Genomic DNA, 23,768 nt, shown 5'->3' on the forward strand with positions numbered 1-23,768 from the left:
TAAAGCAGTTCTGAGAATTAAATAACACTGCTTACATAGTAAGGAAGGGCTCAATAAATGTTATTAATGGTAGTAATACAGGCTAAAAAATAACTAGTGGAGAACACACTGAGTTGTACCTGAGACTTGTATTTAAAAGAAAAATTTTTTTTTGGTGTGGAATACCAGGTCATTCAGTGTTTTCCAGAGCCATTCAGCAGCTCAGTGGGGGATGGGACAACTCACAGAGTTAACTTTAATGCCATGTATTTTGGGTTTTAAGTGCTAGAGGAGTATCAGTTAAATAGGTGGGCTGCAGCAACAGAGCAGCTGTCTTAAGAACCAAGGGGGGCAAGGGCCCAGGATGCCTGTCGCGTTCCCCTGCTGCACAGCCACACCCAACCGGGCGCACCCCACCCCAGAGTTTGGGCAGCACACCCTCCACCACCTCCTCCTGGAGTGGAAGTGTTGGGCAGTTGCCATGGTGTCCAGGAGCTAGACAGCCCTTCTCCCACCTCCGCCTCTTACCCAGGGGCTCCCCCTGCCTTTTGTACTGGAGATGGCCATGGGGGCTAAAAGAAAAAAAACTAGGCGCGGAGTAAGGGAAGCTCATTTCCACTTTTAAACAACACAATTTTTAGGTTTGTGCAAAACGAAGTTGTGGACCGATAAACATGGGTGACCTGGGAAAAGCAGAAAATTCATTTTTTCCCCCCATTTTTGTTTACTTGTTACACCAAGGCACTACTTCATTAAAAAAGAAAATATACTTCATGGCTCTCAGTCCAGTCCTCTCCTCTTTGCCTGGTCTCCCCAGATCCTACCATATGTCTAGCACATGCCTTGCAGCTATGGCACACTGCAGTGCTCCTAGGATCACCAAAGCCCTTTACCTTCTGCTCCGGTCCTTTCTTTTATGGTCAACTCCAGAAAGCCTTTCCTAACCCATTAGGTCTGGATCATCAAAAAAACAACTCCAGATTTTCTGTTATCGCACTATTTTAGTTAATCCTGTTAACTTGTTTTTCTCCCCTATCCTGTGACAGAAACTAGTGTTTTTAACCATCCTGAGCACTAGGTGCAGGAGCAGAGGAGTTGTTTGCTAAAAATTCCTAGAATAAGTAAGTGTACATGTGCTGAAAAGATTCTTGCTCTCCATGAGCCTTGGCACAAAGTGTGCATCTCACAACTGCCAGTTCACAAGGTCATGGGCTAAATCAAAACTCCATTTTCTTGAAGATTTTTCTAAGGAATTTTAGTATAAGCTCTTTGCACCTTAAACTTTTTTTACTTAAGTGAAAGCCTCTTCACAGGGAGGAATGGCAGACTACATTCATATAGACTCACCGCTATTCAACTCTCAAATCGGCAGCAAATGACATTCTGTGAAAAAGCTGCAGGTTTTGTGGCAGCAAGACAGTTGGGAATACGACTGGGAAAGATGGATTTCATAGTGCTGCTAAGAATTATTCAGCCGATATTAAGCATTTTTATGTGCTAGGCAACAGCTAGCTGATCCCAAATACAGGATCAGGCTATATTTCAAGGGACAAAGGTTTGTAAGACTATACAAAACTTTCCCCACTTGTTTGTACCTACTAATTGGGAAAATTAAAAGGGGGCATAAAAGGCCCACACAAGCAAACAAGCTCACTTTCTTGAAATGGTACCTAGCATAGTACCATCACACGTCAACAAAGGCATTCCATATACATCTTTGGTTGAAACAGAAAAGAGACACCCACATGCATTTCCAAATATGCCAAAACTGAATTCTCATATAATGTATCCTGCAACTAGTTCTATCCATAAAATGAAGACGATATTCCCTGGAAAAGTCACTGCTAAGAAAAATGAATGCCTGGGGGAGGGCAGTGAAATGAGATCCTATGTAACACCTGACTTTACATTCAGTCTGTCCTACCCAGGAACTGACTTCCGGCTGTACTTAAGATTCAGGAATAATAATGTAGTGTCCCACCCTCTTCATCTGATTCTAAGTAAATATGTTAACTAGATGAGCACTTATTTACATTTAAAAACAAAGCCTCCAGAAAGGTGTAAAGTTTATTAACATCTTTTAAAAAAAAGATGGGACAGTAAACAGCTACTGAATTTGGGATAGTTCCTTATTTACAAGTTTTACTGCAGGAGGCCCATTTTAATCAGCATTTCACATAATCAAATGAGTACAGTTTTTCCCTAGAAATATCAGTATTTCACTCTCCAGGTAAAAGACTATTGAAAACATTGAGTGACTGCCCCAGTTAGAAACGGATAAGTGAATACCTTGAAAATATATAAAAAAGAGTAACTGCTACTTAAACATGAATTTTCACAAAATTATTCTTGTGCCTAATTCAGACAATTTACTTAGAAAAGCTGGCCTAAAAAAAAAAAAAGCAACACATGAATATGTCTTCATTTTAAGTACATGCTCTCAAGCTAGTTTAAAAAGAAAAGTTGAATTAGGGTTTCCAGAGTTTTAGGAGTCCATCTTCACTGTAAGTAGCAATCAGGTTCTGATGAGGGTGATGTGCGATACCAATCACATCCTTCTCATGAACCTGGAATAGGTAAAGCACAGGATTAGGGTATACAGGTCTCTTAACAAATCACTCTGAAGAAGCTTCCAGAGCTGAGTGGGAGGGAAGAAGAGTGAAGCTCCTACTTCTCACCAAAGGAATCAAGCCCAAGGCAGCCTCAAAGAGTGCTAACCAAACACACAAACCAAAAACTCAAACGAGGCTATCACATGGCTGATAACATTTTCTGTACTTTTCTTCATAATGTATAAATAACACTTTGAGCCAAACCACTCCTGCACTACAGTGGGTCCTAGTCATCATCACCATTTTATAAATATTAAGCCAAGACAGTGGCTGAGACCAAACAATTCCTTCAGCTCAGTGAACTTATTAGTATTTTCCTCAACTAGAGGACACCTTCCACCTCATCTTGTTTTGTTCACATCTTGGATCTATACTGGAGGCTTCACAAGGCAGACGTGCCAACAGTTCACTCAAGAACAGTTTGAGATGAGGTTATTCTCTAACAGAGCTATGTGTATAATTTTTTATACATTCACCAGACCATTTCTTTTTCCTCGACTGCAGACGACTTCATTTTCCCTGCCCAACCGCCCCTCTGCATTTGGGCTGTGGGCGGCATGTGACTAATTCTAATCAAAAACGAATGACAAACAAAGTAATATAAACAAACCACTTCCAGATGTGGGTCTTTAAAACATCCAGTATACCCCTTCAACTATCTTTTCTCCTTCTAAGATCTCAGGGGCCACATATTCCAAATGGCACAGCTAAAAGACAGAGGAGGACGATGCAATTTATATCACACTGTGACATAGTAAGAAACTTTCACTGTGTTAGACCACTGACATTTAAAGATTGTTTGTTACAGCAGCTAGCATTAATTATTCCTTGTTACTGATTGAGCCCTCTTACAACACAAAGCTGCTTAAAAAACATAACCTGATAGGATAATATACAAGTAACTTGCCTTTGAAAGGACACGGAGAGGACTAGCTATATCTGCCACTCTCCAATCGCCCTGGATAAGGTCTAACCAATCTAGCTGGCTAGACAGGCGTGTTGCCTTCCTCCTCTGCTTTATGTACACCCATCCTATCCACGTGAAGCTGAAGGCTCACTATAAAGGATGACTTTTCCTGATACAGGAGGTAATTCCATACAATTACTTATGGGCCTTTTTTTAATTTAGTGATAACATTTTTACATTTTTTTATACCAAGGTTCACACAGATAGCAGTGTGGAAAAGGTTTACTTCAGAGTTCAGAAAGACATAAGCATTAACAATTTCTGTAGATGGCCGTAAGTCAGTAATACTTACTGTCAAAGTTCTCTCCAGTTTGCCAGTGACTGTGCTGAAACAGTAGAGCACAAAGTCCTCCCCTACACAGTAGATCCATTCACCACGGGGAGAGAGGGCACAGCAAACAAAGTCACCACCTTCTCTCTTACCAGAGCTGAAGCTTCTGACAATCTAGATCATTAACACAGCCCAAGGTAAAAATAAAACACCTGGATTAGCAACAGTTCTACTGCAGCAGTTTAAACTGACATCTTTATGTTATTTTGTACTTTGGTTTACTGTCATTTATAATTAGGTTACCAGTTCCATTCACCATGTCCTGAAATATTCAAAGGATAAGCTATCCTAAGTCAGTGGCAGACAGACATTTACAATTAACTTGTCCCAAGTCACCAATCCTACTCTTTAGTCTACTGAGCCATTTTACCCAGAAGCAAATTCGTTAGCATACACAATTTCCTAAATCAACATACTACTGGTTCTCAATGCTCTGTGGACCCATGCTCCCCAGTTTCCTCTTTCTAACAGAATGAGATGCCCTCTCCATTCATGATGGAACTGTCTCCAAGACCTTGCTTGCTCTATTTTACATACCATTAAGATCACCATAAATCAATGGAGAGAAACCAATCTCAAAAGGTTAAAAGGCTACATATTGTATGATTCCATTTAATTACTATTCTCAAAATGAAAAACTGTAATAATGGAAAACAGATTAGTGGCCGCCAGGGGCTAGAGCTGTGGGGGAAGGGTTTAACTATAAAAGTGTAGCACAAGGGAGTTTCTTTGGGAGTGATGAAACAGTTCTGTATCTTAATCGTGGTGGTTACATAAATCAACACGAGATGAAATTTCGCAGAAATATTCATGTCCCACCTCAAAATGAATGCATGTAAAGACGTAAAATCTAAATAAGGTTTGTATGTGAGCTAACAGTGTTGTACCGATGTCAATTTCCTGGTTTTGATAACTGTACAATGTTTATGTAAGATGTTATCATTGGGGGATGCAGGTCAAGGCTGTACAAGAAGTTTTTTTAAGTTTTTAAAAAGCCAAGCAGAAAACTAGGAAGTGGGCAACTATGGCTATTATGCAGTGTCCCAACAGGTACTGCAGACCAGCCATCTCAACCATAGGTTTGTCACTACCAATTTATCATTTATAGGGACTCAAGCAATGGAGAGAGAGTTCCATACACCAGCCCCTGCATCTTCTCCATGCTCAGCAGGATCCCCAAGTGCCCAGCCCAACATTTCAGTAGCATCACAACACATTCCCAGGGCCTGAGACCTCAACCTTGATACTCCTAATGTCCCTGGTGCTATAAAAGTGAGGTTCCTTGGGAACCAGCAGGTGTTCTGATTATAAATACACATCATAAAGACACTGTTGCCCTTCTCCTATTCGAGTTCCACCTTAGATCACATAGTAGCTAGCAGATGTCCCAAGCTGGTAATCCATACACTGTATCTCCCTCACTCACACAGGGATTGTTATATCAAAATCTTCAGTGAGGTTCTGCAGGAGGCTTAAAGACAGATCAGGGTCTCATTTATCCAAAGGATGCAAAAGAAAGAGAACAGTATACAAACATCCTGGGGAAAGTAGATTAACTACTGAGATGCCAAAAAGATGTTTTGTAGACATACAATTTAAAATATTAAATATGTGTCTGAAAAACAAATATAGTGTATATGGTTTTCCAAGTGGTGAACCCATATTTGGTTACTGAAAGTGCCAGGACCAAGACACACTGATTTGGGAACAGCCCACAGTGCTTGAGCAAAGGCACTTTCTGAGCACTCACCTGTCCCTGCATGTTCATGATGACCACTGTGTTTGATCTGTTGCAAACCACAAAGTGCTCTGGGTTTTTAGGAAGCAGTATCACACTGTTGACAGTGATGTCTGTCCCTGCAGTGCTGCCCAAGGATTTAAAGGTATTTGAACATTCTGTGGTCTTCATGTTCCAGATCTACAACACAAAAATATAAGACATAAACATTTGAGGGGCGGAGGAGGAAGGTTAACAATTTCTAATGTTTTGCAGTTGAAAATTATATTACTAAAAAAGAAAAAAACTGACTCAGAAAAAAAAGCTTCTTACAGTCCAAATACCTAGCACTGCCATATACATAAGAGCTCCCCATTTGCTGATTAACTGGTATAAACAAAATAAAAATCAGAAAGTGAAATAATAAAACCCTTTTAAAACTTATGATCTTTTCCTACAAAATTTTCCTTGGCTGACAAGCTACCTATCTTTAATATCAGCTATGTGTCAACACTGCTACTGTCATAAACAACCAGAAAGCTACCCTTCTCTGGACACCAAAATGAAATGAGGGTTTTTTAGATTTACATGCTCAGGACCCTGAGATTCAGACTTGGTAGGTCTGGAGTGGGATGTAGGTTTGTGCAATTTTTTTAATCTTTTTTTGTTTTTAATTAATTAATTATGTGGCTGCGTTGGGTCTTCGTTGCTGTGCGCGGGCTTTCTCTAGTTGTGGTGAGCAGGGGCTGCTCTTCATCGCAGTGTGATTGCAGTGGCTTATTGCAGTGGCTTCTCTTGTTGCAGAGCACGGGCTCTAGGCATGCAGGCTTCAGTAGCTGCGGCAGGCAGACCCTAGTGCACACGGGCTTCAGTAGTTGTGGTGTGAGAGTTCAGTAGTTGTGGCTCGTGGACTCTAGAGCGAGCATGTGGGATCTTCCCGGACCAAGGATCGAACCCATGTCTCCTGAATCGTCAGGTGGATTCTTAACCACTGCACCACCAGGAAAGTCCCTGTGCATTTTTTAAAAGCTCCACAAGTGACTCTCAGCTTGTACTGAGAACCACTGCAGAAGTCACAATGTTAACAGACACACATGAGGATCCATGAAGCGGAAGCTACTCTTGGCCATTTGTGTGACCTCTCCCAGTCCAACATTTCTTCTGCTAATAGTTCTCCACCCTAATGCTTTTCACCTGGCCCTTCTGAGCTACTATGAACTGAAGTGGTTAAATCAGACATCACAGTTATTAAAATCTGAAATGTGCTTAGAGAAGGGATGGACCAACTATTGCCTGGCATCGTCTGGACAGCACTCACTTCATGAGGTATAAAAACTTCAAAGGCATGGACTATGTTGTGTTTCTTCTGTGCCTTCAAAGGAACCCAGCACAAAACAGATGTTGAATGAATACCTATAGAGAGGAGGAAATAGTTGCCCCACTAGTTGTCCCAGTATTTATTTTCTTAATAAATACTGTATCATCTACCCCAATCTCCTCTCCAAAGCCCAGCAGCCTAGAAAAGAAATGAACATTTCAGGGATCAAGAGTTCTAAGACTTCTAGAGTTTTCTGTCCAAAAGGTCAGTGAGATGCTTTACCCCACTTATTGCAGAACTAAACGAAAAGACCACAAAACAAAGAGACCTACACAAGCCACCTCCCAATGGTATTTTTACAAGTTGTGAGGCCCATATATTGATACATAGCACAAAGAGGGCAAACCGCATGACTAAAGCACTAAGAGCTCTGTGTATTTCACCACCTATCCTGAGGAAGAGTACATCTCCTACCTTCAGGTTTCTGGTTCAATTCCCAAGCCAGAAGAAGCCACTGCAGAAGGTGGTCTGACTGTTAGGGATTTGTGTTAGAATGTTTAGGTCTTCTGCCACGTAACACTCACTTACATAAGGCAATTTAAAAGCAGATCTAGAATGTAAATGGAGTGTCTCAAAGATCTCTAGCGATTTTCTATTTGGATTTCCCATCTTTTCTAGGAAATGAGGCCCTCTGTTGAAATAACTAAATCTCTTAAGGTACCGAAGAGCCACTACTTTCAGATGAGAGCTGAAGGCAATAAATAAGTATCTGAGAGGACTTGGTTCTACTCTATGCCCCTCCTGCTCCTCTTTAAATGCTATTAGAAAGGCCCCAATGTGGAGGCTCGGGGTGGGATGAGGCTGGCCTATTTATTTAGCCACTGAGCTCTTCATGAACTTGTTGCGGTGGACCGTACCTATGGCAAGATAGAATTTCACCACTGTAAATGGGGGTGGACTTAAGTTTAGAACTCCACACCTTTCCTCTTTTCCTACACATGATAGCGTCTGTAGGTTTGAGATTTGAGGTCCCTAGGCCAATAAGAATTACCACAGAATATTACTATTGTCACAGACTCAACTCAATTATGGCTAAAATACTTAGTAAAGAGGTTTAACCACCACAATTATCACCATTATCACCACTGAAAACTCCTCAAAGGGCAAAAGTGGAACAGACACCCCAAAGCAAACCAGTAGCAAATACTTAACCTTCACAGTGCCATCAGAGGATGCACTAATAATATAATGCCCATCCTGTGTAAATGTTGCTTCATTAACGAAGGAGGAATGGCCACGAAATTCCTTCAGGGTTTTTCCAGATTTTAAACCATGAATTCTATCACAAATAAAAGCAAATGAAAAGAACAATTAATATTCTATATATTATGGTTGGGACCAACTGTTGAAAGCATTTTAGATGAATTATAGAAGCTCATGTTAAAATATTAAATGAAGAATGAGGGCTATGCAATTATGTATGCAGTATTATTTTCATTATGTCAAACAATCAAACAAAACCACAACAAAAGCTTTGCACAGAGACTGGAAGAAAATATGCCAATAATACCACAAGCTTCTGTTCAGCAACGAATTTCTAGGTCTCTGCCGGGTCCCAGGAATCTGTATTTGTCACATGTCCTCTAAGGTGACTCTGAGGCAGGTGGGTCCATAGACCACACTTTGAGAAATATGAAGTACTGCTATAATCCCTTTCTAATCTCTCTTCTAGGTAAAGACCCAAATGGACAACACAATAGCACTGTGTCAGCTGTACTTTGGGGAAATAAGGTCTCACATACCCTCACTCTCCATATAAAAGCATCCTGGTGAAAACATAAGGAATCACTAGTACCTCCCTGTAAGGCTTCGCCATATTAAACCCAAGTGAGGGCAGTTTGGGGATTCTTTTTTTTTTTTTGCAGTACGCGGGCCTCTCACTGTTGTGGCCTCAAGCACAGGCTCCGGACACGCAGGCTCAGAGGCCATGGCTCACGGGCCCAGCCGCTCTGTGGCATATGGGATCTTCCTGGACCAGGGCACGAACCCGTGTCCCCTGCATCGGCAGGCGGACTCTCAACCACTGAGCCACCAGGGAAGCCCCTGGGGATTCTTACTTACCTAATTGTCTGGTCAAATGAGGCACTAAGGATCTGACTGCTATCCTTAGAAAAGCTTAGACAGGTGACACCTTTACTGTGTGCTCTTTCAAATCTCCTTAAACACTGTCCACTCTGAATCTTCCATACCTTTATTAAAAAAAAAAGAATAGTGAAAACCTGTAAATACTGTCCCACTCTACTCTGCAGAGCCAAGCAAGATGCAGTGCTCACTAATATGCTAAAAACAGCATTAAAAATGCATGCTAATAGCTGAATATGATATGTCTGGTTCACACAGTACAATGATAACTTGAATCCTTTGAAACTTAAGCCTCTTTCCTTTTAAATTATTAAAACAAAAATTCAGACTCTAAGTTCACTTAGCAGAGACCATTTCTGTATTTTATCTAGCCCAGGGGATTTTAACAGCAATTAAATACAAGCCACAGCTAATCAACTGCTAATCACCTGCAGACCACCCCATCCCCTAAGCACAACACACCATAAGGTGAGCCACAGTGGCACAGCAGAAAGGGCACAAGCAGATCTGGACTGAAGTCCCAGATCTGTCACTTACCAACTGTGTGACCTTAAATTATTGGACCTCCCTAGGCAGAGTTATTATTAGGATTAAAGAAGAAAAACTAAAGTCACTGGCATAAAGCTGATGCTCCATAAAGAGTAGCTGTTATTAAGCAAAAAACCTATGTAGGACACTAATTCATTACAGAACTCTCAAAATGTCTACATACAAGAGTTCATGCCACTAATTCATACCTTGATTTTTCCATCTTGGGCACCAGTTGCTAACATTTCTGTATCTCTGCTGAAGCACATGCAGAGGACAGCATCATCCATCATCATAAAGTTATCCTGGGCCTGGTACTTAAGATCCTAAAGGAAACAATGATAAGCAGTTATCAAAATAACACAAAAACGCCAGTTACCCCAGGTCTCTGCAAACTCACTAAAAGCAGGATAATTGGACTATGCCAACTCTAAATCTGCAAAGCAAATAGTGTCATGCACACTATTCTGATGAACAACTGATAATACTGGGAATAACATTTTTACACAATTCAAGTAACTATTATAAAAAATGCAAACATATTAGCCTACATCTTTTGCTTATGATCCTTTCTAAGCAAAATTTCCCTACAGTACATATTGTACATCTTTAATAAATCTGAATTTATTTGTTTTTAGGGTATGACATGAGAAATTAATGTTTTGTCCATACTGTCAGCTACCTTTCCTAAAACCATGTATTGATTAATCCATTTATTTGTTATTTTTCTTTTATCATCTATTACTGTTCATATTGAACTACATATATATATATATTTTTTTTTTTTACATCTTTATTGGAGTATAATTGCTTTACAATGGTGGGTTAGTTTCTGCTGAAATATATTTTTTCTAAAGTATAGAAAGAGACTGCTTCATGGTTAAAAAAAAGGTAAATTATAAAGAAATATACAATGTAGAAAGTGAAAGTCACTCATAAATCCACTAAGCATGGAGTGGAATTTAGTACTCTATGATCAAGATTACATTTTAAATCAGGGGTTAGTCAACAAGTAGCTATTTGGGAAAAAGTTAAGTTGGGTCTACACCAATTTTAGCACCCTAAACAAATGCCAGATGGATCAAAAATTAAACATAAAAAGAAACATAATGAAGGAAGTCCAAAGGTACAAACTTCCAGCTGTAAAATAAGTGCCATGGGGATGTAATGTACAGCATGGTGACTACAGTTAGTAATACTGTATGTATATTTGAAAGTTGCTAAAAGAGTAGATCTTAAAAGTTCTCATCACAAGAAAAAAAAAAAGCTTCTAACTATGTGTGATGATGGATGTTAACTAGACTTACTGTGGTGATCATTTTGCAATATACACAAATATTGAATCAGAAGCAATCCAAAAGAGAAATGGGCAAAGGATATGAAAAGACTTCACAGAATAGGAAATACTGGTGGCTTTTCACATATAAAAAGATATTCCACTTCATTCAGAATGAAACACAATTAGTCCTACAATAAGGTTAGAGTGGAAACAATAAGCAACTGCTTACATATACACATAGACTATTCCAGAAAAGTTACATAAGAAACTGGTAACCCTGAGTGGACCAAGGAAGGAAGGGAACTGACTGGCTAAGGGACAAGGTGGGGAACAAGACTCTTTACTGAATAACAGTTCTATTTTATAAAATGTTTTATCAGATGTACATATTACCCATTCAAAAAGTAAATTTAAATGGCAAAACTAACAGATAATTTAAAAACAGTAACAGATAATTCTCCCACTAGAAAAATTAATGTATTTAAAATGCTTTACCTTCCTGATTTTTCCAGTCGTAAAATTCCATACTTCAATGAATCCATCAACAGACCCAGTAACCAGATACTGACCATCTGGAGAAAATCGAGCACACTCCACATGTGATTTCTGACCAAACTGTTTCAAATGAAACAATGAAACAGATGCATTTTTATGTAGTGGCCTTAAAACAATTCCCATTTTAAACTTTTGAGAGCTCTGTCCTAGCATAAAGCCGTAGCTAGCCTGTATCATGGAGTTTGGGAGGGGTGTTTCTGTACCCAGACACCAAGAGATGCTAGATATATTTTCTCCAAACAGTTTAGCGTCTAGGCTCTCCACTGAAACTAGTTTTTGTTCTTGTTTTTGTTGTTTCTTTTTTTTAAATGAAGTTGGTATTTCCAAAGAAAAGCAAAAAAACTATTTTAGCAAGGGACTTAGAACAAATAATACTGTTAACTCAAGCAATAAAGTTTTACCAGAATCAGCCACTGTTGGCATGACTTTCACACTCAACTAAATATGGCATATGTTCCTATTTTTTATTCATCTGGGGGAAAAAATTCTTTTTCCAAAATAAATGGCTATTTTCCTCCACTATTTTTTAAACAAATTTTCTATCACTGCTTCTTTTCATGACCTTCATTTAATCAAGTGATAATGTATGGCTGACTAACTCTAGGAGAACTGATTAGAGCTGACAGATTGTTTGCCTGGGAAATGTATCCTGAGCATTTACCACCAAAGATGCTTCCATTAACAGATAAAAACTACAGAACGTTAGACAGATGGGAACAGAGAAAAGCTCTATTATGAGTTTCATTTTAAATGCCAAAAAAGGAAGTGTTTATAACAGAAAATCTTAGTCCAGCAGCATAATTATAATGGATTTCTATTTGTTGCAAGGTTTTAACCAGGGTAAATAAAAGTGCTGCCCCATAATACCTTTACATGCAATCAAAACATATAATCCAGAAAAGACAAATTCAAAACACTAAGCCAAAGTCAAAGATTTGAGGAATATGAATTATTTTAAAATCTATAAATTCAATCAGAGCACAAACCCAGAAAGAAACTAATAAAAAGGAGATGCTAGGGCTTCCCCGGTGGCGCAGTGGTTGAGAGTCCGCCTGCCGATGCAGGGGACACGGGCTCGTGCCCCGGTCCGGGAAGATCTCACATGCCGCGGAGCGGCTGGGCCTGTAAGACATGGCCACTGAGCCTGCGCGTCCGGAGCCTGTGCTCCGCAACGGGAGAGGCCACAACAGTGAGAGGCCTGCATACCACAAAAAAAAAAAAAAAAAAGGAGATGCTAAAGTAGCAAATATGGTTGTAATTCTGAGGACTGCAACAATTATTTCATTATGCTTTTTCTTAGAAAAGTCAAAAACAAAACAAAAAACACCAAGAACCAGCCATCAAGGTGATAAAATTATTTTCCTCAAACACCACTGAAGCCCACTTTACAATCCATGCCTGGTACTTTGCCTAACATGTAGCAAGCAAAAACACAAATGTTGAACAGGACAAATGTATAGAAATTTCATGGTTCTTAGTCCCAGGCTTAACCAAAGAGCTAAGCAGTCTTCCAAATGCAGGATTCCTTGGAGGAAGTCCAAGGGCAGATGATGGGCCAGATGTCCAATGTATGTCCACTCGGTAATACAGTTGAGGTGTGCCACTGCCTGGCTGCAGGGAGACCTCAGTGATCACCGGCAGCAACCATGAGTGTTGTCAGAGCTGGAGAATGAGTTCTGCTCCCCAACCCAAGCTCCTGGCACAGGGCCTGGCTAAGCAAGCATACATTGAGTCCCCAACAAATGATTACCGACTGGCTGAGTGTCCAAGGATCCTACCTTAATATGCCTGCTCAGCTGCGTAGGAAACTTTTCTTCTTCCACATCTTTGACAGCTGCTTTGCCTCGGAACAAATCTATGGTCATACCAGGAGGAAGCAATCCCTGGTGCTGCTGCCACTTCAGTGCCTATGAGAAAAGAAATCCACTTGGGTGCTTTTAAGATCTGGTCCTGATTGTTCAGACAAAGCCTGAAACTGTGAGCCATCCAGACCCAACCATCTTTGGCCATCCAAATACAACATAAGCTCGGCTATTCTGTGTCCTAGGAACACAGGCTGATCTCAGGGTAGAAGGGGACTCTGAGAGCCAACAGGGCCATGTTTTTACACCTATTTTCTTATAGGTGTCTCTTATTATAAATAAAATTTGAAAAACAGAAATCTCCCATAGTTCCAACATCCAAACACAGCTACTGTTAGCATTTCATATGTTACCTTGTAGTATTTTTCCCCTGACATATATGTTTAATTTATATAGCTGTAATTATACCATATGTAAAATTTTATATTGTTTTCACCTATCATTAGATCATGCTATGACATGACTAACATTTCAATGGCTGTACAATATATCCTATGTAGTGGATGTTTCACAGTTTATTTAATATATTAATGGACATTTATACTGCTTCTAATTTTTGCACTCATCTAAATAATGCTGCAGTGAACACCTTTGGACATAAGGCTTTTTCTATTATGAGCATATTCCCCACTTGCAATAGGTTCCTAGAAGAGGACTTACTGAATCAAGAAAAGAACACAAATGCTTAAGGCTCTTTATATACACTGCCAAAGTGTTTTCCCCAAAAGACACAACTTCAATAGCATTCACGACTGCATTATGGGGAGTAGAAAAACCATGGACTTTGAAGACAAATGGTCCTAGTTTGTCAACTATGCTATTCTGACTCCCAATTTCACCAACTAAATTCAGGGGAAAAGCCTAATTCCTAGAGCTGATGAAAGGATAAAATAAAATAATATATGTAAAGTCTATATAACACAGGGACATGATCAGTGTTGATTCCTTTTTCCCTTTACTATATCAAGAAAACAATAATTTTGGATGTCATTTAAAAACTCTAATGAGTGGAAAGTTACGCCCTACTTTAGTCAATTCTCTGATTAGAGTTTGAGCTTTTCTGCATGTTTATTAACTACATATATTTCTTCTGTTAGCTGTTTATTCATGTTCTTCGCTCACTCATCTATTGTGGTCTTACTATTTTTCTTATCAATTTGTGAGCTTTTAATGTGATCAAGACATTGTATTTGTTGTTTATGTTCGCCAAAAAGAATTTTTTTCCCAATCTACCCATTTTTTTATTATAGCTTTAAAGCTTTCTTTTTATCTTAAGTTAAACTCTCAAGTAATGAAATTTGTTGACCTTTACCTTGGTGTTTACTCCCTACTCACAGGAAATCCTTCTCTATCAAGAGGTTTGATACATTATATCACCACCTAAGTTTTTCTATATTCTTAAAATACATAACTTTCACTCTATCTGAAATTATGCTTATAAAATATGAGAGAAGGCTCTAATCTGACATTTCTCCCCCATTCTAAAGTAGGTGCCCCAACACCATACACTTAATAATTCCTCCCTGTTCCTAGGTTCTGTGACATTCCCATTAACATCTATTGAATTCTTATAAATAACAGGATCAATTTCTTGCACTGCTGTTGCACTGGATGCCAAGTACCAAAATGATTCAAACTATAAACCTGTTAAAAGCTTCACTACTTCTTGGGCTACTGTGCTTTCAACATTCTTCCTTTCCAAAATTTCTTTGATGAATATACTTCCAAGTTTATTTTTTCAAGTGAACACTAGAATTCTTCTGTGAAACAGTTCTAATCCTATTGTGATCTTTATTATAAACTGCCTTAAATCTAAGAAGAACTGGCATCAACATCAGTCTTATCCAGGAAAATCAATGTTTCACCATCTCCTCAAATCTTCTTTCATTTCTCTTGAAAGCTTTGAAAGGCTTTTGCTTTTTTAAAAAGTGGAAATAAATCATGTATTACCCACAAAAGTTAATGCTAGAATTCTTATATTGTATGCTGTTGCTATAAACAAAAGCTATTTTTTTCACTGAATATTCGAACTGGCCAGTGCTGATATGTAGAAATGTAATCAACTTTTGTATATTTTATATCTCACAACTTTACCAAACTTTTAAATTAATTCTATGATTACAGTTGAAATATTTAATGTTTATAAATACTATTAATTTTATTTCTTTCCAAAATTCATATGTTGCTTACATTTTACTTTAATGACTGGAGAACTTGACCTGTCTCCAATCAACAGGTACTCTCTACAGGCTCTTTACCCTTAGTCTACAGCAGCTTCAAATCACTCCCAACTTTAAAAGGAAAAAACAAAAACGAAAACCCCTCTCTACATCACCCCTATCTCCTTCCTTTAACAACCAAGAAAGGAACAACTTGAGAGATGAAAAGGGAAGCCAAGAAGAAAAGGGTTAGAAAAACCAAGAGTGGAGTTTCATGAAGACGAGTGGTTATCATGGTTGAGAGCAACCAAGAGCATGGGGAAGATGAGGTCAGAAAGGAGTCTGTACTCTAGGTCGCATTAAAACTGGAACGACAATGCTAGTAATACTACTACTAAAAAAAAAAAAAAAAAAGAAAAGAAAAGAAAAAGAAACACCACCAGCAGCTACCAGTTACTGTGTGTTTACAAGGTGCCAGGCAAAATATAATTGTTTTAAGTACATTTTATCTCATTTAATCCTTACTACAACACCAAGATGAGTAACTGGGATCAAAAAAGTTAGGTAATATGCCCAACACCGCATAGCTGGTAAGTGAGAGAGCTCAGATTCTAACTATGGTAAACATTTGTTCCAATTTGTTTCAGACAGTGTTCTGGCACGATGATCAACAATGCCCTCAAGATTGGATGATAAATTCTATTGTTACCCTAATTCTGTCTCTAGAGTGTATGCCCTTAACCACTAATCTATACGGCCACTCCCAGGAAAGATGAATGTGGCGTGGCACAGCTGTTGGTACAAGCAGCTCTACAGGTATTTCCCAGTTCTTAGGATGTCTGATTTCTTTAGCTCATACATAGACTTTATATGGTACAGGAAACACTACCAGGAGTTCAGAGTCATTTCATTTCCACAGACTGAAATTACCTGACCGAGCAATGCCATGAGACGAGATGGAGGCACCACACTGACTTCCCCAGCTAAGGCCTGGGCAATCGCTGCTCTTCTCTTCTCTTTGCTACTTCCATCGGGGTATGCCTGAAAAAGGAGCGGCAGTAGCATCATTTCCAAGAAATGGCAAAAGACATAAATGTGCTTATTTTTTAAAAAGTAACAGTAATCAAGCAGAAACATTCAAAAAGGAAAACATAAAAAGTTAAACAGAAGATTAATCAAACCATTTAGTTTTTAAAAACAACTTCTCAATTCTACCCACTTGCATTTCAAAAGTATGAGCTGAGAGAGAACTGAGGTCAGCCAATCCACACCATTATTTCTGAAAAGAGCCTAAGTAAGCTATGTCAAAGCCAGAGTTGTTTTTCCAATTTTTGAAAAATCTGCAGAGCCAAGGATTCTTTTATATTCTTTAATAATTTTGTTCAGTCAAATGACTCCCAGCCCAGAAGTTCTTCACCACCTCTAACTTAAATCCTGTCCTGGCAATCCAAACTCCTTCCTTTATCCTCACGGTTTCTGTGAGTTTACTCTAACAACTTCCCATTATCCAGTGCCTATTAAATTCTTCTTCCTCCTATTTAGACAAGCTTCTAGTAAAAGGCTGGGTGAAAAAGAATGAAACTATATATATATATGGTTTTGGAAGAATAAAAGAATAATAATCATCATGCTCCAGTAAGCATAATCAGCTGAGAAGCAAAAACACAAGCTTTTAAGAACTAAAAGAACCAGGACTTCCCTGGTGGTCCAGTGGTTAAGACTCTGCACTTCCAAAGGGACACAAATGCACAGTGAACATACCAGCAGTAGAGCAGCACTTCTGGGCCAGTTAAGTACGTGGGCTAATGTGGAAATGATACCAGAATAAACTGTCTACTTTTTTACTAATCAACACACAATCCTATATGATGAGGTGTGTGGGGGAGGGAAGGTCCTCAAATACTAAACTAGATTATTCTCTTTAACATATGCAAATTTTAACCAATGTAAATAAACAAAAAAGTATCATTTTCAAAAATTAAATCAAAAATACGAAAAGTATCCAATAAAATGTTTTAAAAAGATCACATTATTGCTCAAAGTTAACAACAGTTTCTTTTCATTACCACCGTCATACCTCTCGAGGATCGAAATAAGACCTGGCCAAGAGGTTTTCCAGATGAATATACCGTTCTGGCTGTGTTTGTTTTAACATAATCATGGGATCAGTCTGTCTCAGAAGAGATCTGGCAGCACCCAATTCACGGAGCTCTATTAATTCCAAAACAACCTGTATAATTGAAAGAAAATGGCTGTCAATGCATTTGCTTATTAATTTTTCTTTTTCAGTGTACTATTTCTGACATAGAAATGGCCTATCAAAATGATCTCCAAATCACAAATCAGGAAATGCCCCTTCTCCTTTTCACAAGCAATTTCAGGCAGACAACTACAGTAATTATAAAGTAATAACTTCAGTCCTTCATTTTTATCTACCAATCTCCTCTCCTCTACCAATCTCCTCTCCTCTTAGGTCTCTTACTCAGAATGTAGATGCTAGAGAAAACTAAAGATGGAAATATCTCTATAGGCTCCAGAGAAACCTTTCTCCAATTACCAAAATTTTCTTTAGGGAATTAACTAAACTCACATGGACTGTAAAGAAACAAACCCATTTCCCTATTTTTACTTCAAACCACACGACATTCTTATTTCCAGAAAATCCACTCTGTTCTGTTATATAATAAGTAATTTTATGATCTATGTCCTGGTTTCCTGGCACACATCTTCTAAAAACTTGGCATTTCCCCAGTGATAGAAATATCTTTGTTATTCATAAGCCCTCTGCATCACACCTGAGTTAGTGCTAAGGAGATGGCTCAGGACAAGGGCTGGCTATCAAAAGGACCAACCATATGATTAGAGGGTTGATGCTCTGAGCCAGCCCAACCCTGAAGAGGGTCAAGGAACTAGAATTTGAATGAAAAATCTCAATGGAGCTTCCTGGTTGGTGAATACTTTAATGTGCCAGGTAGGAGACAAACCCTAACTCCATGGGGGGAAGGCACTGGAAATTCTGGTTCAGTACCCTCCCAAACTTCACCCTATATGTCTCTTCATTCAGCTGGTACTGATCTTTCCCCTTGATAATAAAACTGAAATCATCAGTATGTCACTTTCCTGAGGTCTGTGTCATTCTAGTGAATTATCAACTCTGAGGGGGTCGTGGGGACCCTCAAATTTGTAGCCAGTTGGTCAGAAGTATAGATGGCCCAAAACCCCAAAGTGTGGCTGGTGTGTGAAGTAAAGACAGTCTTGTAGAGGACCGAGCCCTTAACTAGTGGGGTCTGCACTAACTCTGGGTGGTTAGTGTCAGAACTAAATTGCAGCACACTATTTGGTGTCAGAACAGTTGGTATTAGAATAGATCATTCAATGGTCACTTAAGAAAGAATTTCAATTTGGGAAAATCTTGGCTTTTCCAAGAAGAGAGATAAAAATACAGAGTAGTTGGGCTTCCCTGGTGGCGCAGTGGTTGGGAGTCCACCTGCTGATGCAGGGGACACGGGTTCGTGCCCCAGTCCGGGAAGATCCCACATGCCGCGGAGCGGCTGGGCCCATGAGCCATGGCCGCTGAGCCTGCGCATCCGGAGCCTGTGCTCCGCAACGGGAGAGGCCACAACAGTGAGAGGCCCATGTACCGCAAAAAAAAATAGAGTAGCACTCAAGCTTTGACAGTGTAAATTTTAGGGCTGTTAAAGCCCCATAATGCTTGAAGAAATGTTCATGGATGCTTTCCAGTCAGGGGGCCCACAATAAACCAACATACAGGGATCAGCATCACCCCCACTCTTACCTGTTCATAGAGGTCAATGAGGGTTTTGTCTGGCAATTTCAGAGACTGTATAGCCTGTAAAACAGTGTCCCAATGGCCGCTATTAATGTCAGCCACAAAACTCTCAATGCTGTCCACAGTATTCAGAGACACAGTAGTCTCTTCCTGCAAGGTGGCTAATGCCCGATGTAAACTGTTCTCCTTTAGGTACTGCATGATAAGACGGATCACACTGAAAGAAGAAAACAAGTCATTCAGCTCATGGATCCTCACTCACCAAAGAGGTCACAAAATAAATCCCACCCCAGTTTATTTTTCTACACAACCATCCCCCTTTCACTACCTACTTTCCGTTTCTTTATCGTGTGAGTAAAACTTTCCCAAAAAATCACAGAACCTAAGTTACAAGATATCATCCAGTCCTACTTCCAACTCAGAAATAGGAGAACTGGGGTTCAGCAAAGGGAAATAATTTGCCCAATGTCTCACAGTCAGCTAGAAAGCAAGTTAGTACCAAGAAGACTCTCTTACTTCCAAGGTCAGAGATCTTTTTATTATGCCAAGTTTCTTATTAATTCATATGATTACACTGTTGCACACTATAGTAAAATACTTTAAACCAAGTCTAGTCACTGACACAAAATAAATGATTGGATGATTTGGTCCATTTTTCAAATGACAACAAAAAATATGAATTGAGACCTTCTTAAAAGTGATTTGTTGAACACAAATAAGTAGAGCTATACTGTATGTAAAAGCAAAACAAAGCTATGTGTCCTCACTTGCAAAAATAACACCTACCCACTGCCTTTATTACCAAATGTTCAGGACAAGTGAAATAAAAACATGTGGATTCAGTTTCCCAAGGAAAAGAGGACCCAGACAATCTCCAAATACTCAGAGAACAAGTAACGGTTTTCAGCATGTGACACGTCATTTCGAGTTAAATATATATAATTAAAGCTTCTTTTGTTGTTGTTGTTGTTGTTTTTTTTGAGGTACGCGGGCCTCTCACTGTTGTGGCCTCTCCCGTTGCGGAGCACAGGCTCCGGACGCGCAGGCTCAGCGGCCATGGCTCAGGGGCCCAGCCGCTCCGTGGCATGTGGGATCCTCCCAGACCGGGGCACGAATCCGTGTCCCCTGCACCGGCAGGCGGACTCTCAACCACTGTGCCACCAGGGAAGCCCGATATAATTAAAGCTTCTTGATCTTTGGCTTAGTGTTAAGGAGTCTAGTGAAGAATGTTGTTCATATAGACAGTAAAAGTTCACTTTACAGGCTATACTACACTGTTCTTCTCTTGCCTTAAAAGTAAATATGTGGCACACAAGATATTTCTACTGGACAGCACTAGTATCAGGGGTCACACTGTCCTGGTTGTAAGGGATTTCAGACTGGAATTTAGTCAATTCTCTTTCCCAGGAGAGAAATAATAATCAAAAAATAATAACCAATGTTTTCTATGTGTTCACTATATATCAGGTATTGTTCTAAGCATTTTGGATTCATTTACTCCTCAAAACAACCCTATGAGGATGGCATTACTCTTACATCCATTTTACAAATGAGAATTTGACCAGGTAACAGAGATAAGTGGAAAAATGAAGATTCAAACTGGCAGCGTGGCAGGTGAACATACACCCTGGACAGGAAAGCAAACACCCTCTTCTTAAAAAGGGTTCCTTCCCTTCCTGCAGAAGGGAACTGATTACTGCTACTCACAGTAGTCTTTTCTCTCATGGCCCCTTTAAGAGATACCTGCTGTTCCAGTATCACACTGTCTTCTATAGCACGCTTCCATTTACACTCCCCAAATGAAACACCACGCTTGAAAAGAACTCATATTTGACACAGCCAAAATCAAATTCACGTCCTTCAAACACAGTGTAATACATAAAGAGCTAAAAGCTTTGGAGATAGGCTGGGATTTGAGTCAGAGTTCTGTCACTTACTGTGACTATGGACAAGTCAGTTAACATCTCTTTGCCTGTTTCCTCATCTGTTAAGAAAAATAACTACTCTGTAGGGGTTGGTCAAAGAGTTGACTACACTGCTTATAGTGTGACTAGCATGGAAAATACTTAGTAAAAAGCAGCCATTATTGATAATGAAAACATGCAGCTGGGAGAATGGTTAGCTCCCACTTTGATTCAGGCTCAAAGCATGGAATCCTTTCCAACTCCTGCCCTGACTTAGGTGTCTTCATCGCCAGCACTCTCCATCACCCTTCTTTGCTTTACTTTTCTCCAAAACACTTACCACCATTTGCTAAGCCTATTTTACTTACTGCTTTTTCCTGCTGTTTGCCTTCCTCAATAACAATGTACTTTCTATAAGGGCACGGATTTTTGTTTGCTTCGTTCACTACTATATTCCCAGGGTCTAATACAAGTACACAGCAGACTTCAATATTTGTTGAATGAATAAACCTCCCTTCTTCCTATGGCAGACCTTGAGGACAAGTCCTCTCTCCCTTACACTCAGGACACAAATGATACGTCTGCTGATTTAATTATTAAGTGTTGGCAAGAGCAAGGTAGAGGATGGAATCCTGGAAAAGTTCACTAAAGACCTTCAGTCACTCATTAGCCCCCCTCTCCCCCAAGTCTATCATTCTCCTGGCCCAATTTCCACATTCTGTCCCTCCTTTGGGCTACACAGAGCTCACAGACTAACCAAAATTCAGCGCCACGTGGAACTTCATAAAATAGCTAGTCGCTCATTCATTCCAAAGACAATCACTCATTCATTCCAAAGACAATCATTGAGCCTCGACGATGTGCTAGGAACTGGGACTGTAATGAAAAGGAGCCCCTAGACGCCTACACAGGCTAGTAGGGTGGACAAACGGTGACAATACTGGATTAAGTGCTGGGCAGAAAAAAGCAGAGGGCCCTGTAAGCACAGGGGAGGAAACAAACAACACTGCTCACTGGGGGCGGGAAGAGAAAGAAGGCCGCGAGTGCGGCCCCCTTGTGCAGATTAGACCGGAGTCCAGATTGGATGGCTAATTTGCTCAGTCACAGAGACCAGGAGTCGGCGAGGGCTAGAACTCAGGTCTTCCAGGCATGTCTTACCCCCAACCCCGCGCCGCCTCCCACCGGGCTTTGGGCTTCCCGTCCGCTACTTTCTTGTGGGCCCGCCTCCGAGGTAGCCAGATCCAAGAAGCTTCTTTGAGGGAAAGGAAATGCCCCTCCACCCCCCAGCCTCTCGAACGCCTCCCCCGCGCAGCTCCTACGACCCCACCCTTCGCCTGCCGGCCCCCGCAACCTCGCGAGCATCCACCACCACGGGACTCACTCCGAGGACTCGATTTCGATCGACATAGCGCTATCTTCCCTGGCGCAGGGGCCACTCCACTCTCAGGCCCAGTAGCGGACCGCACCAGCGACACCTCCGGCGGCCCCCGTACGTCACTTCCGCTCGACGTCCGACGCCCGCTCTGGAGGCGGTCTGTACGGAAGAGGGGCGTGGAGTGCGTGAGGAGCGGGGTTTTGAGAGGCGGAGCTTCGAGGGGCCGTCGAAAGTCGGAACCTGCGCGCCTGCTGCAGAGAATTTTCCGTTCTCCTCCCTAGAGGAAGAGTTGCCTTTAAAGGACTAGTTTTTTTGTTTGTTTTTTCTGCGGTGCGCGGGCTTCTCACTGTTGTGGCCTTTCTGTTGCGGAGCACAGGCTCCGGACGCGCAGGCCCAGCGGCCATGGCTCACGGGCCCAGCCGCTCCGCGGCATGTGCGATCTTCCCGGACCGGGGCACGAACCTGTGTCCCCTGCATCGGCAGGCGGACTCTCAACCACTGCGCCACCAGGGAAGCCCTAAATTTTGCTTTTTAAATTTTTAATTTGTTGACTAGATTTAAAGGTAGGGTTGATTAATACATTGGAAACCAGTGGGCCACTAGGCAACATTTGCAGGAAAATTCCTTGAGTGTTAAATAAATAAATGAAAGATTTTGAAGCCAAAACACAGTTTAATTAATCTAATTATGAAAAGTTGGGGACTCAGGATTTGCATACTCAATTCTTGGAATGAGCTAAATTACTTGTAACGTTTCCAACTAAGTATTTAGTTGAAAATAGTTTCACAGCAGTGGTACAATTACTGGAAAAACAATGAAACCAAATGCAAATGTGTAAAGGGCGATTTGAGACGTCCTTTAATAGACTTTAAACCATACATTATTAAATTAGTAGAGACAAATGTAAAGATATCAATGAATTTCATAAAGATTATTTTTAAAAAATATTTTATTGCCATCCTATATAAATTTTAAAAAATATTTGCAGCACAATGATAAGAAATCTCTGCTGTGAAAATTACATATTGAAATGATTTATTTGGAGAGTTCCTATTGGCTGTCAGTCTTATCTGATGCCACCAGAGACCCTGGGGACAAGTTTTGTGTTTCACCTTGTGAGCTGAACTTTGTGTTCTTGCAGCTTCAGTCCAGGTGATAAAGCAGACGGAAGAAGGAAAAGCAAGAGACTGTCATACTGGGTGAAGTAAGTCAGAAAGAGAAAAACGAATACTGTATGCTAACACACATAT

At 40.2% G+C, this 23,768-nt stretch overlaps 1 protein-coding gene across 1 annotated transcript; it reads right to left on the minus strand.

The window, feature by feature from the left end:
• Positions 1 to 493: 493 nt before the first annotated feature.
• SMU1 (SMU1 DNA replication regulator and spliceosomal factor) lies at positions 494 to 22,628 on the minus strand. Its single transcript, XM_082842570.1, has 12 exons — positions 22,525 to 22,628; positions 19,246 to 19,456; positions 17,527 to 17,679; positions 16,380 to 16,490; positions 13,207 to 13,335; positions 11,369 to 11,488; positions 9,804 to 9,920; positions 9,046 to 9,173; positions 8,137 to 8,263; positions 5,640 to 5,807; positions 3,851 to 4,003; positions 494 to 2,546 (listed from the first exon to the last, which is right to left on the minus strand). The coding sequence occupies exons 1-12, from the start codon at positions 22,548 to 22,550 to the stop codon at positions 2,448 to 2,450; spliced, it is 1,542 nt and encodes a 513-aa protein (XP_082698696.1). The 5' UTR covers positions 22,551 to 22,628; the 3' UTR covers positions 494 to 2,447.
• Between the last annotated feature and the right edge of the window lie 1,140 nt (positions 22,629 to 23,768).

This window comes from Leucopleurus acutus, assembly GCF_964270905.1.
Source record: "Leucopleurus acutus genome assembly, chromosome: 7".
In the NCBI taxonomy this organism is placed as follows: Eukaryota; Metazoa; Chordata; class Mammalia; order Artiodactyla; family Delphinidae; genus Leucopleurus; species Leucopleurus acutus.

Bases quoted from the DNA above. Each gene is read 5' to 3' on its own strand.
- SMU1 (XM_082842570.1), bottom strand. From the start codon at position 22,550: ATGTCGATCGAAATCGAGTCCTCGGA. The intron at 9,174-9,803 runs GTATGAATTAGT...TTTTTAATAAAG, and splicing joins CCCAAGATGGAAAAATCAAG to GTATGGAAGATTCAGAGTGG. The intron at 2,547-3,850 runs GTAAGTATTACT...TACCTATTCCAG, and splicing joins AACTGGAGAGAACTTTGACA to GTTCATGAGAAGGATGTGAT.